Source organism: Acartia tonsa, chromosome 8 (genome assembly GCF_053477335.1).
Source record: "Acartia tonsa isolate MP-2025a chromosome 8, ASM5347733v1, whole genome shotgun sequence".
NCBI lineage: Eukaryota > Metazoa > Arthropoda > Copepoda > Calanoida > Acartiidae > Acartia > Acartia tonsa.
In genome coordinates this window covers 11,737,604-11,748,664 of record NC_137267.1, presented here as the reverse complement: position 1 = coordinate 11,748,664, position 11,061 = coordinate 11,737,604, and the positions used below count along the sequence as shown (strand labels likewise).

The window sequence follows — 11,061 nt, the reverse complement described above, 5'->3', positions numbered from 1 at the left end:
TTGACGCCCAGATGCCGCGTATTTGTATGAGCGCCTCAGACTTGGACTAATTGTTATTAATAGATCGGATATAAATAAAACCAACTATTGAAAAAAAGTGTTTGAAATTACTGCAATTGTTTGATTGACTCAGGACTCTATCACCGAAATAAAACACTTTCCTATAATAATAATTAATAATCCGAAATTTCCCTGTAAATTGTTGAAATATCATTATAGCCGTATCTGAGATCTTAGCAGACATGTAAAATTACACACATACACCCTACTACCTTACAGTTTAGGATGTCATATGCTGTTTAATAATACCGTATCGCATATGTTATTGTTATGGATATATTATTACTTAGATCCTAAACCAGATTTTCATGTTCCCTAATAAAGTGAACCTTGCAGCGGGCTAAATTAACGATTCCCCTTCAACTACCTTTGCCACCACGCAAGCTAAATTGACGGCAATTTTTCCCCTTTCATAATATCCAAGTATATTCTACATCCATTGTTTTTGTTATTTTCTATTTATATCCGATGTTTAAAATGAAAAATCTATGAAATCTTTTTATTTCATGGCTGATAGTAAATTTGTTAAAATTAAAAAAAAAAGAAAATAAAAAAATCATATTATTTTCCTAGTTTACTATAAGCCTAAGACTGAAATGTCAACACAAAAATCAGTCTGCTAGAAAGTGCCAGCGTAGTACCAATTATGAATATGAAGACTGTGAATCTAAATTAATCTTTCTAAAAATCAAACAACTGCCTAAAATGATTCTAAAGTGTGATTTATTATATATATTAATTATGAATTTTTGATTTTTAGAATTACTAGGTAGCTGCTGCGCCCCTAACACATCAGGGGCTTTGTATTCTAATTGGCTAGAATGTATATAGCCTTTTAAACTGTCTCAATACTTAAATTTATAGATATGATTAAATAGTGAGCCTAAAACCACCTTGGGACCTGTAGGAGGCTTCCTAAAAATAAAATCGATTTTTTGGCAAGCAAGAACTTGAAAAGGCGAAAAACATTTATGTATTTAAAAGCCATGATTAATGCAATGACATTTTTATTTGGCTTTGTGAGAAACTGTAGTAAAATGTTTGATGTATATTTTTAGAAATTAAAAAATGGCATCTATATTACCCCCACCTACCACCAATGAGGGTTCCAGAGAATCTTCAGAATTTGAATTTGTCGGGAAGGTAAAAAAAATTCTTGCTTTTAGACTTTTTATGATGTTTAGACTATCCAAACTATTTCTATTTTTAAACTTGAAAGAAGATTGCATTATGTAGATATACAGGGCCTATACAAAACTTCTCTACAACAGATAACTTTATCGGTTCAGTAGCTTTTAAAATCTTAAGCTATCGATAAAAAAGTCTACTATTTAATTTTAAAGTTTTAATATTTTTTAGATAGGTTTTTAAAAAGAAAAGACAAAATTTTCTTAAAAATTATTAACTACTTCATAAACTATATATATAATATTGTTGGACAATGTATCAGGGTGTTGCAACTAAAACAGAGGAGACATCATCAGTGAACATTCTAACCAACATAGAGGTTCCCTCTGGCCAGCCAAAACTTGTTTCAGTCCCTGCAAGGAATAAATAACTATAGAATAATATCAGCAGTTGTCTTTCATACGTTTAGTAAGTCAACAATTATAAAATTTGATTTTCAATTTTGTTAAATTGAAATGCTTGATAGAATTGCAACTTATGAATTAGAATGTATAGTTCAGTTTACAAAAGACTTTCAGAGGTTAGCTAGTTTTTTTTGTTTAAGTCAACCTAAACAAGTACAACCGAAAAATACTAGGCTATTGCAATTTTTGTAGAAATTTCTTTTGTGCGGATAAGAGTTTTGAAATCTGCTACCTGTATTATTATTTATAGTTTTTTTGCTCCATCCAGGCCTATTATGGAACACAATTTAGTTCCAGGTAAGAATTGTTGCTAGGAAAAGTGGTAGCTTCATACCCCTCTACCCTTCAGTAAATCTGAAAGTATTTGGGGGGGGGGGTATTATTTCTGTGTTAGTGTTTGACCATAAAAACAAGGTTCGGTTACATTGTGTCAAGATTAGCCCTGCAGAGTCAGGACCACTTGTTAGAATTGTCCTATTGACTTCAAACTTTGCAGGAAAATTCCTATAAAAATTAAGTGCGATTTAGAAAGCGATGCAACCTTATTTGTACGTCCATTTTATACATGCTGGATTTTCGACAAAAAATTTTTATATGATATAATTACCCTGTTCATCTTATTTTTGGAATACTGATTCCTATGACAAGTCAACATAGTACAATGATATAAGAGAAGCTTCTCTATAGTCAAGTCAAAAAAATGTAAATATGTACTTTAACAGTATCTTGTATTTAAGCAGTTGCAACAAATTTACTGGAAATTTTGTTAAAACTTCTCTTTATTCAGATCTGATGCTCTACAAGTGTTAATGTTCGCTTGTCCGACCATTTCTGAGCTTCACTTTTATGGATGTTGTTATCCTTGATTTCAATTTAAAGTCCTAATTTTGTTTTATATTAGGTAGACCAACAACACTTCCAGAGAGGAATAGTCCTGCAGTTCCTGTTTCCAGCCCGTCTCCAGGCCAAGCTGCTATCAACATTCCATTAAATGTAAGCATGCATCTTTTTGTAAGTAAATCTCTTTTAATTTAGTTATTGTTTTTCTGTAAGCTTTGTGATAGCCTCCATGATATTAGTGGAGATATCCTCACTTGTTAACTCAATTGGGAGATTTGCAAAATTGTTTTTGTCCGACATTTTAAAAACAAATTCTGTCCTTTCTCACTTGAACTTTGTGAATTAATAGCAAGACATAAAAGGCACGTCTGCACAGTTCAAGTAATTTTCCGGGCATCTGTGACTTTTTTCGCTACTATTGGATTTTGCCATTCTTGTTAATTTTTTTAGGAAGTAAAATCCCCGAAATCACCAACAGCTGCTGACCCCAATCAAGCCCAGTCATCAGCAGGTTGTCGTTTTTAGAAGCGAAAATACTCTATATTTAAAAATTTTTGAAGCATATTCATTGATCCTGTTTTTGTCTAACTTCAAGTTTTAATCGTCTATATGCTAAAAGTACGCCCGTTAGTAACTTTTGAGGAGTTTTTTGTTTTGTTTTTAACTGTACTATAATTTACTGTAGGTACCTTTTAATCAAATTATTGACATATTGCTGCCGAACAAGTTTTGCGTTAATTGTTTGTAACGCAGCTAATCAAAACTTTTTTAGGAATGTTTGGTTGGGTTCGTAGCAATGGCTTGATATCAAAGGTTGTTGAGAAAACTAGAAGTGTAACGGAAAATGTTATAACCACCTTGGACCCTCAAATGAAGGATTTTATCCATTCTGGAGGCGATGTTCAGGTATGCATTGCACTGGGAATTGTTCTTTTGTAGGTAACCTATTAATGTTATTTTTATGTTCTTAGAGCTACTGTTTAATATAGCTCGCCTGACAAATTGTCTACATTTTGTTTTGAGAATAACCAAACTCATTGTATTGTACCTTTCCCAATGATTTCTATTTATTCTTACTGAATAACATTTTCCTTTTTTATTATTACTGAGCTAATTATGGAAATAATCATTCTAGTTTTAAAGGATTTTTAAAATTAAGTGAAGTTGTCTTGATTCTAGACATGTGTTGTTTCTGTACTATGCATGCCTGCACTTTTCTAAATGAGAAGAGTAATGCGAACAATTGAGGATCTAAAGTATCTTTTAAGTCCATTTTTAAGATGAAGAAAAAGGTTATTTTTGGCTGCTATGTATGATTCGATGTTTTTGCTCTGGCTTACTAGGCTTGGCTATTTTAGAGTGTTATTATTTTGTTCAGATTGTGGTTGCATCCGACAAAGATGATAAAGTGCTGCCAATACGTGAAGCTTTTCAAAATGTTTTTGGACAAGCAACAATAGTTGGACTACCTTCAAAGTAAGATTTAGGTTAAAAAATAGATTATTAGGAAAGAACGTAATTTTCGTTTTTTAAAAAGTATTTTTAGGTTCTATTTAATTACATTTGAGCCTATTTAAATCCACTATTTGTTCATAAACAATTTCCTGATGCCTAGCATTACCATTGCCCTCATCATTTGAATAAAATTTTGTAAAATGAGTGTTATTCAAGTACAAAGTTACATGTGGAATTGAAAGATTTAAAAATGGGTTGGTTATCTTTACAAGAAATGGCAAGAATAGACTGTGTAGGTATTTGTTTTAAATGCTAAAAAATTGTTAAAGCAAAAAATATCTAATTTTTATGTAATTTTTGAGTGTTATTGTCACATGCCACCTTATTTACTTCTTAATATTTAGATTTTTATTTTCCCCAAGGTCAACATCAATAGCAGAACAGCCAGTTGGGTTTGCCTCTGGTAAGCAGGCCGCCTTAGAACGTATTTCCTCACTCAGGTGCGAAAGACATCCTTATAATAAAGTAACAGGATGTCTGTCTGTTTGTCTGTCTGTCTGTTTGTCTGTCTGTTTGTCTGTCTGTTTGTCTGACTGTTTGTCTTTCTGTTTGTCTGTCTGTGTGTTACTGTTTGTCTGTATGTTTATACCAAAGGATCTCGCTAACCACTGAACCGATATGGTTCTCCTTTACAGGGTAGCTCTCATAGTTTCTGGCCCCTGTGAAGTTTTACAACTATTTTGGGGGGTAGGGTACCACCACCCTCCCAGGGGAAATCGCCCCTGGAAAAAAAGACCCTTTTCTTAAAAGAAATTTAAAAACTTTTTTTTATTGACATTTAAACCAGACTAATGAATCATTTTTGGATTTCCATACCTTAAATGTAATTTTCTCGACTGCTACTGCATGTTGACGAGATACTCACCTCTTTTCCATTAACTCACTTTGTCCTTTGGTCTGTCTGTTACCACAAGATTATCTGGTCCAATAGCCAGGTGCTATGAATTTTCCGTTGTCCATCTTTTTGTCTATGTTTTGTCCATAATGCTTTGTTAATCCATGGGGATACTCTTAATTCAAATTACTTAGCCTAAATATTACAAAGACCGCTGAAATTATCTAAAGATATCCCCCTGGAAATATAGAATATAGATTTATTAGGTTAGTTTAGTAAAATTATAAAAATATTTTTTTTTTAGAAAAGCAGGATCAGTTCAAAAAGAAACAGTTGTAGTTTCAGGTTTCAATGCAGTTTTTAAAACTTAAAAAAAAAACTAGGTAGTTATATGTGCAAATCTAAATATGTTTTATTTGTAATTTTAGACATTTAGAGCAAAAATTATTGTATTTCATGAGATTTTTTAAAAATCAAAAGAAATGTACTTAATCATATTAAATAGCTATGAATAAGTAGGTTACAAAGTCTGTTTGCTTTTCTAAAGCTGAAAATCCCTGTAACAGCTAGACCACTTTTTTGTACTTTTCAGGATAACTCTAGGTTTGTCCTACGGTTACTACAGGCTGTTTTTTTAGGGAAATGTCACAAAACTAAAAATAATTGTGGATATAAATTTTAAAAAAAGCAGTGTTGCGGGGACGTTTGATTTTGGTGCGGCTCTGGCTCCAGCTCCGGCTCCGACCTAAAATCAAGAAAAAACTCGACATATTTTTTTCCCCACGTCTATTAATGACTTTTGAAGGTTTTAAAAGTTTAATTTTTGATAAAAATGGACTTGAAAACTTAATAGGGGCATTTGCACATGACAAAACAGAGTTACTAAATTATAAATTATAAAAATCTCTTTATCTAGTCCGGAGCCGTTTTTTAACGAAAATTACGGCTCCGGCTCCAGCAAAATATGGCGGCTCCACGGCTCCCGGCTCCAGCTCCGCAACACTGGCAAAAAGTTAAAAAAATATTTGAGGAAACAAAAGCAACTGCATTGAAAATATAAACTCTTAGTTGAGAACTTTCTGTATGAAGTGAGTGAAAACATCTGGTTAGACATGAGCTGTCTTATTTTATCAGGTAAAATGTAGGAAGTTTTTGTAGTGTAGGTAGCTATTCTATTTTTATTCTATGTCTGTTTTTACGTTACATTCTCTTTATATCGAGTACATACTAACATTTTGTAATACAATAGTACACTCATTGTCGAGAAGGTAAATGGTTTGAATCTCGGCTCATAACCTTGTCACAGCAAAAGACATTTGAATAGTTCCAACTGCTGCTATGTCAGCTTTGGTTAGAGTAGGTGAAATGCCTTGGCCCAAAACAGATGCAACTCATTACCATGCACAGTTAGGACTCCCAAGCAAAGGTCGTGCAGTCAAAGAGTTGGTTGACTGAAGGGCGTTTGACCATCTAATCTAATCATGCATATCATTAAACAAGATTTGGTTAAGAGATACACCAAGGGGGGTGTAGTAGCCCGTCCTTTATTGGCTATCAGGCAATCTATTGTTCATCATTCTATATGATGAATCGTAATTTGTATTTTATCAATTTCCTGAAAATACAAAGGGGGGAGGCGGATGTGCCACTTTTAGAAACAAAAAATAAAAGTCAACAAAGGAACTCAACTAAAAAAAGAGTTACAGGTCTGAGATTTTGCATGGCAGTTGCTTTATAGGGGTACACTATGGAACTGTGAAAAAACGGCGGCGCAACCGCCGAAAACCGCGGTTTCCCGCCGAATTTTTTTTTTGCAATTTCTCGGCGGTTTTCGGCGGTTGCGCCGCCGTTTCTTCACTGTTCCATATTGTAACCCTATAAAGCAATTGCCATGCAAAATGTCAGACCTGTAACTCTTTTTTTAGTTGAGTTCCTTTGACTTTTAGTTTTGGTTTCTAAAAGTGGCACATCCGCCTCCCCCCTTTTAATGCGTAGATATTAAAACAGGTGTTCAAACATGCCTTGTCATTGCAAATTATTGATTTACAATTATGACTTATTTTATGGAAAACTAATTTTCTATCTTCCATACGTGGGTTTTCCTACGTCGCTTTACCTAATCTTTACCTAAACCTAACTTTAAATTATTAAGATCCGCAACGAAAGATTCAACTACAGACATATTCACAGCCAACGAGTGTTCCAGTCGAACAAATTAAGGTTAGTTCCTTATAGCGATGTTATGAAGAGTTCATTATAGCGATATTATGAAGGGGTGAGGGGTGTGATGTGTAACTTTTTATAATTAGACCTAAAGAAATGTTTGTTATCAGGGGCGTCCAAGCTTTTTTTTTTGGGGGGGGTAAAAAATTTTAGGGGGGGGGGGTAATTCGTTTTTGGGGGGGGTAAAATGGCGCGCGAAGCGCGCCGAAATTTTTTTTTACCCCCCCCAAAATTTTTACCCCGGGGGTAAAATTTGATTGGGGGGGGTAATTACCCCCCCGAAAGTCTGTTGGGGGGGGTAAATACTCCCCCCAAATCTGTTGGGGGGGGTAATTACCCCCCCCAAACTAATTTACCCCGGGGGTAAAATTTTTGGGGGGGGTAATTTAATTATGTAAAAAAAGCACCTACCTAATCTATTAAGTTAATAAGTACTATATTATAACATAAAGTAGTAAGTAAGGTTTATTTGACTATAGCTTCAGATTTCATTACTTTTAATACTGAGTTCTCCTTTTTAGGAAAGCTTCACATAGATCCCATGATGGTTCCACACTATTATAGGTCAATCCTTTGAGTGGTTTTAGGCTATTTTTCTCCTCCCTTTTTACCCTTTAGAAAACACGAGTTCTTAGATGCTAAGGGCGCCACTACTATTCAAATATATAGTAGTATCTCATTCTTTAGAACATAAAAATACAATAATTAACTCACTAACCAATGAACCAATATGATTTTACTTTAAAGTGAAGCTTCTTAGGTCCTGGTAAGTTTTATAACTAGTTTTGAGACACCCTGACATCCTCCCAAAAGAAATCGCCTATAGAAATTCTTTTTCATTATTTAATGAAATATTTAATTTAGTTAGGTATCTATTTTATGGAATCTTCAGTGCTTTACAATTACATCATAGATCCCCGGGATGGTTTTAGCCCTTATAAAGGCCCAAGCAAATAAAACATGATCAAACTATTAAATTTTTTGTTATCATGGTTAAGAACTGTTTTAACTGGTTGGACAGTAAAATTTTTTTTTTAAGAACATTCAATTTGGGGGGGGTAAATACCCCCCCCAAAATTTTTTTTTAAAGAACATTTATTTTGGGGGGGGTAATTACCCCCCCCAAAATGGTTTGGGGGGGGGTAAATACCCCCCCCAAAATCGATGGGGGTGCCTACGGCACCCCCAAGGTAGGGGTAATTTTTTTTTGGGGGGGGTATTGTTCACAAAATTTTGGGGGTGCCTACGGCACCCCCAAAATCGTTTGGGGGTGCCAAATGGCCCATTACCCCCCCCCTTGGACGCCTATGTTTGTTATAGGTATATTCTCCTTTTACAACACGAAAATCAAAACTCCCTTAGGAAAAAGAAATATATTTCGTATAGTTGCTTCAAATCTGATTAATTTTAAAACCGGTTCTAAGCTAGACAGGAAAAAATCGTGTCGTATTAGAGAAAATTTTCCTTGAATAATATAAGAAAATTCATGAAATTAATTCCTGGTTTGTTTTCCCGGTCCTTTGTTTTACTAGATTAATAAAATACCTAGTCTTATCACCCTGGATTTATTTTTTATGATCCTTAATAATATATTTTGTTGTAGGTGTTACAGCAGTCAACAGCTCAAGATTATCCTAAGAGATGGAGTGGATTTTCTACACCTATAGGTTAGTCATTGGCCTGTTGAGTAATGATGACTTCATTGTTCTAAAGTTATAACTTATAATGATTAGATATAACGTTAAGACATAAAGGAAATATTTGGTATGAATTTATCTTAAAAGTTTATTCAACAGAAGAAATTAAAACTGCCAACTTGAGTTTACTTAACTTATTAATGTAGAACTTTATCAAAAGAATGGTAATGTTTCTATCTCAATCCAACTTAATTTTTAGAACCTGTTAGTCACAATAATTATAAATTAAATATAGCAATTTCCTTCTACTTTATACTAAAAGATGTAAAAACTCGAATATCCAAATTTGAAAGCAAGAACCAACAGTTTAGTTGTCAAGTCGGTAATGCAATGTTTCGGAAAAAGTGTTATATATTGGTTATAGCGCAAAACAAAGTTTTTTTTGCAATAAGTCAAAAATAAAACCTTTTCTTTTTATTAGCCTAAAAATCACTTTATTTCAAACTTTCTTGGTTTTTTATGCTCATTGATTTACTCGTGTTCTATAAACTGTAAATGTTGTTTGTATTTTATGAATCTATTTTACCTAGGTAAGGTGATGTCAGAAAAGTTGAATGTTCCCCCCTCTGAATGGCAGACGGCAATAACAGGATTATCCAGGTCTTGCATTTATTTTATTTCATACAAATGAAGAGATTTAAAGGGTAGGTAATAAAAGGAACAGATAAATTGATTCATTAAACCCCATTATTAAGTCAAAAATACACATATAGGAACTTTAGTTAGTTCCATTTTTCCCCCTCCCCCCTGGTAAAATTAGTAGGGGTGGAATAGAATAGATATACCCACAGGTGTCTACCCCCCTACATCCCACTTAAAAAGATACTAACCCGCCCCCCCCTTAAAAAAAGACAAGCGGGGTGAAAAAAAGACAAACTCCCCTAAAATCAAGGAAGGATTTGTCAATTTAACTATCTAGAACTCTTGTCTGACTTTTGAGTTTGTTGTTTATGTAGGTGGGTGGACACCTGGGTGGGTGTATCCAACACTCTGACAGTAAAATAACACCCCTTTGTATTACATCCCTCCCCCTCTTGAGATCACACTTCGCTTAATTTTGGTTTGAGGGGATGTAAAAAATTGTAATGGGAATGTCAAAACCCTGTGCACACCACTGATGTCATGAAAAGTCAATAATAATTTAATTCTATTAACTTTAGACGTCGTTTATTGCTGCTGGCTGGTGAAGGACTGGCAGGATTGTACCAGAAACAAATACAAGCCCAGGTAATATTATTTTTAGAATCCGATTGATTTCTGTTGGATTGAAATCGGGTCTTAGCCATATTAAACCTTCATAAATATAGAGAATTTGCTATTAATAATAAAATCATATCGAAACTACCTGATGTTTGCGCGGGCCTTTGAATTAATATTATGTAACTTTATATTACTATACGAGGAAAACAGTCTAAAATAATATTTCTAGGTTTATTTTATTTTTTAGGTTGAAAATGTATAAAAGAATCGGTGATTTTTTCTGGTGAATGAAACTTCTGGTGATCTAATCATATTGATTCTGAAATTTTTATCTGATTATAATTTAGATTTTATTTTATTTTATATTTTAGCCCTAACTCTATAATTGTGATTTTTGAAATTGGTTTTATTTGAGAATGAAATTCTGTTTAGCTAGATAATATTTTTTGCTCTTTGGATTATCTTTTTTTTTGAAAAGGTATTGTTAAAATACTAAATGATTTTTAACTCCAAAATACTATATTGTTCACCTAAAAATATCTCTCCAAAGACGACATATAATTCTTTCAATGTTAATAAATTGATTTATTATTAAAGAGAAACATTTTATTTTTTGAGAATTTTAAGTTTTCAATGACTTTAGTTTGAATGAATTTTATTATTGTAGTTGAATTTTATATGTAATTGTATGTATTTATCTATAGAATAAAGAATTGCAGTATTATTTTATAAATTTTTACAAAGTATTGATAGTCTTAGACATTTTTAATACATCAGATGAAAAAACATAAAGGATAGGTACCTACATCATTTATACAAAAAATGGATGGACAGACTATAAGAGCAATACCGGGCCTTGAAACGTTTAGATTTAAACTTTTTGGTCCTCAAGACTTTGGATTCTTACCAGCTGTGACTGCGCGTCGCGCGCCAGCTGCTACATAGCGACTTGGCTGCGGATAAGATTTGATGGCTGGTACTTCGAGTGTCTTAATATTTCCTTCAGCTGCGGCTATAGGCTATAAATTATACATAACCCCTAAATTAGTTCATTTTTGAGTACAGAATCCGGTGCATAAAAAATACATGAAAACATACA

General features: G+C 33.3%; 1 protein-coding gene across 1 annotated transcript; it reads left to right on the top strand.

Moving 5' to 3' along the window:
- Positions 1–1,087: 1,087 nt before the first annotated feature.
- LOC145326004 (protein PRRC1-like) lies at positions 1,088–10,686 on the top strand. Its single transcript, XM_080169077.1, has 15 exons — positions 1,088–1,203; positions 1,511–1,609; positions 1,922–1,949; positions 2,554–2,645; positions 2,943–3,003; positions 3,265–3,398; positions 3,871–3,968; positions 4,370–4,447; positions 5,147–5,187; positions 5,911–5,976; positions 6,995–7,062; positions 8,669–8,732; positions 9,293–9,362; positions 9,923–9,989; positions 10,210–10,686. The coding sequence occupies exons 1-15, from the start codon at positions 1,129–1,131 to the stop codon at positions 10,222–10,224; spliced, it is 1,056 nt and encodes a 351-aa protein (XP_080025203.1). The 5' UTR covers positions 1,088–1,128; the 3' UTR covers positions 10,225–10,686.
- Positions 10,687–11,061: the final 375 nt, after the last annotated feature.

What these genes read in the sequence shown, in the direction of transcription:
- LOC145326004 (XM_080169077.1), top strand. Translation starts at nt 1,129, where the DNA reads ATGGCATCTATATTACCCCCACCTACCACCAATGAGGGTTCCAGAGAA. An exon ending in CTATCAACATTCCATTAAAT is followed by an intron (nt 2,646 to 2,942) that starts GTAAGCATGCAT and finishes TAATTTTTTTAG; the next exon opens with GAAGTAAAATCCCCGAAATC. An exon ending in TCAAGCCCAGTCATCAGCAG is followed by an intron (nt 3,004 to 3,264) that starts GTTGTCGTTTTT and finishes AAACTTTTTTAG; the next exon opens with GAATGTTTGGTTGGGTTCGT.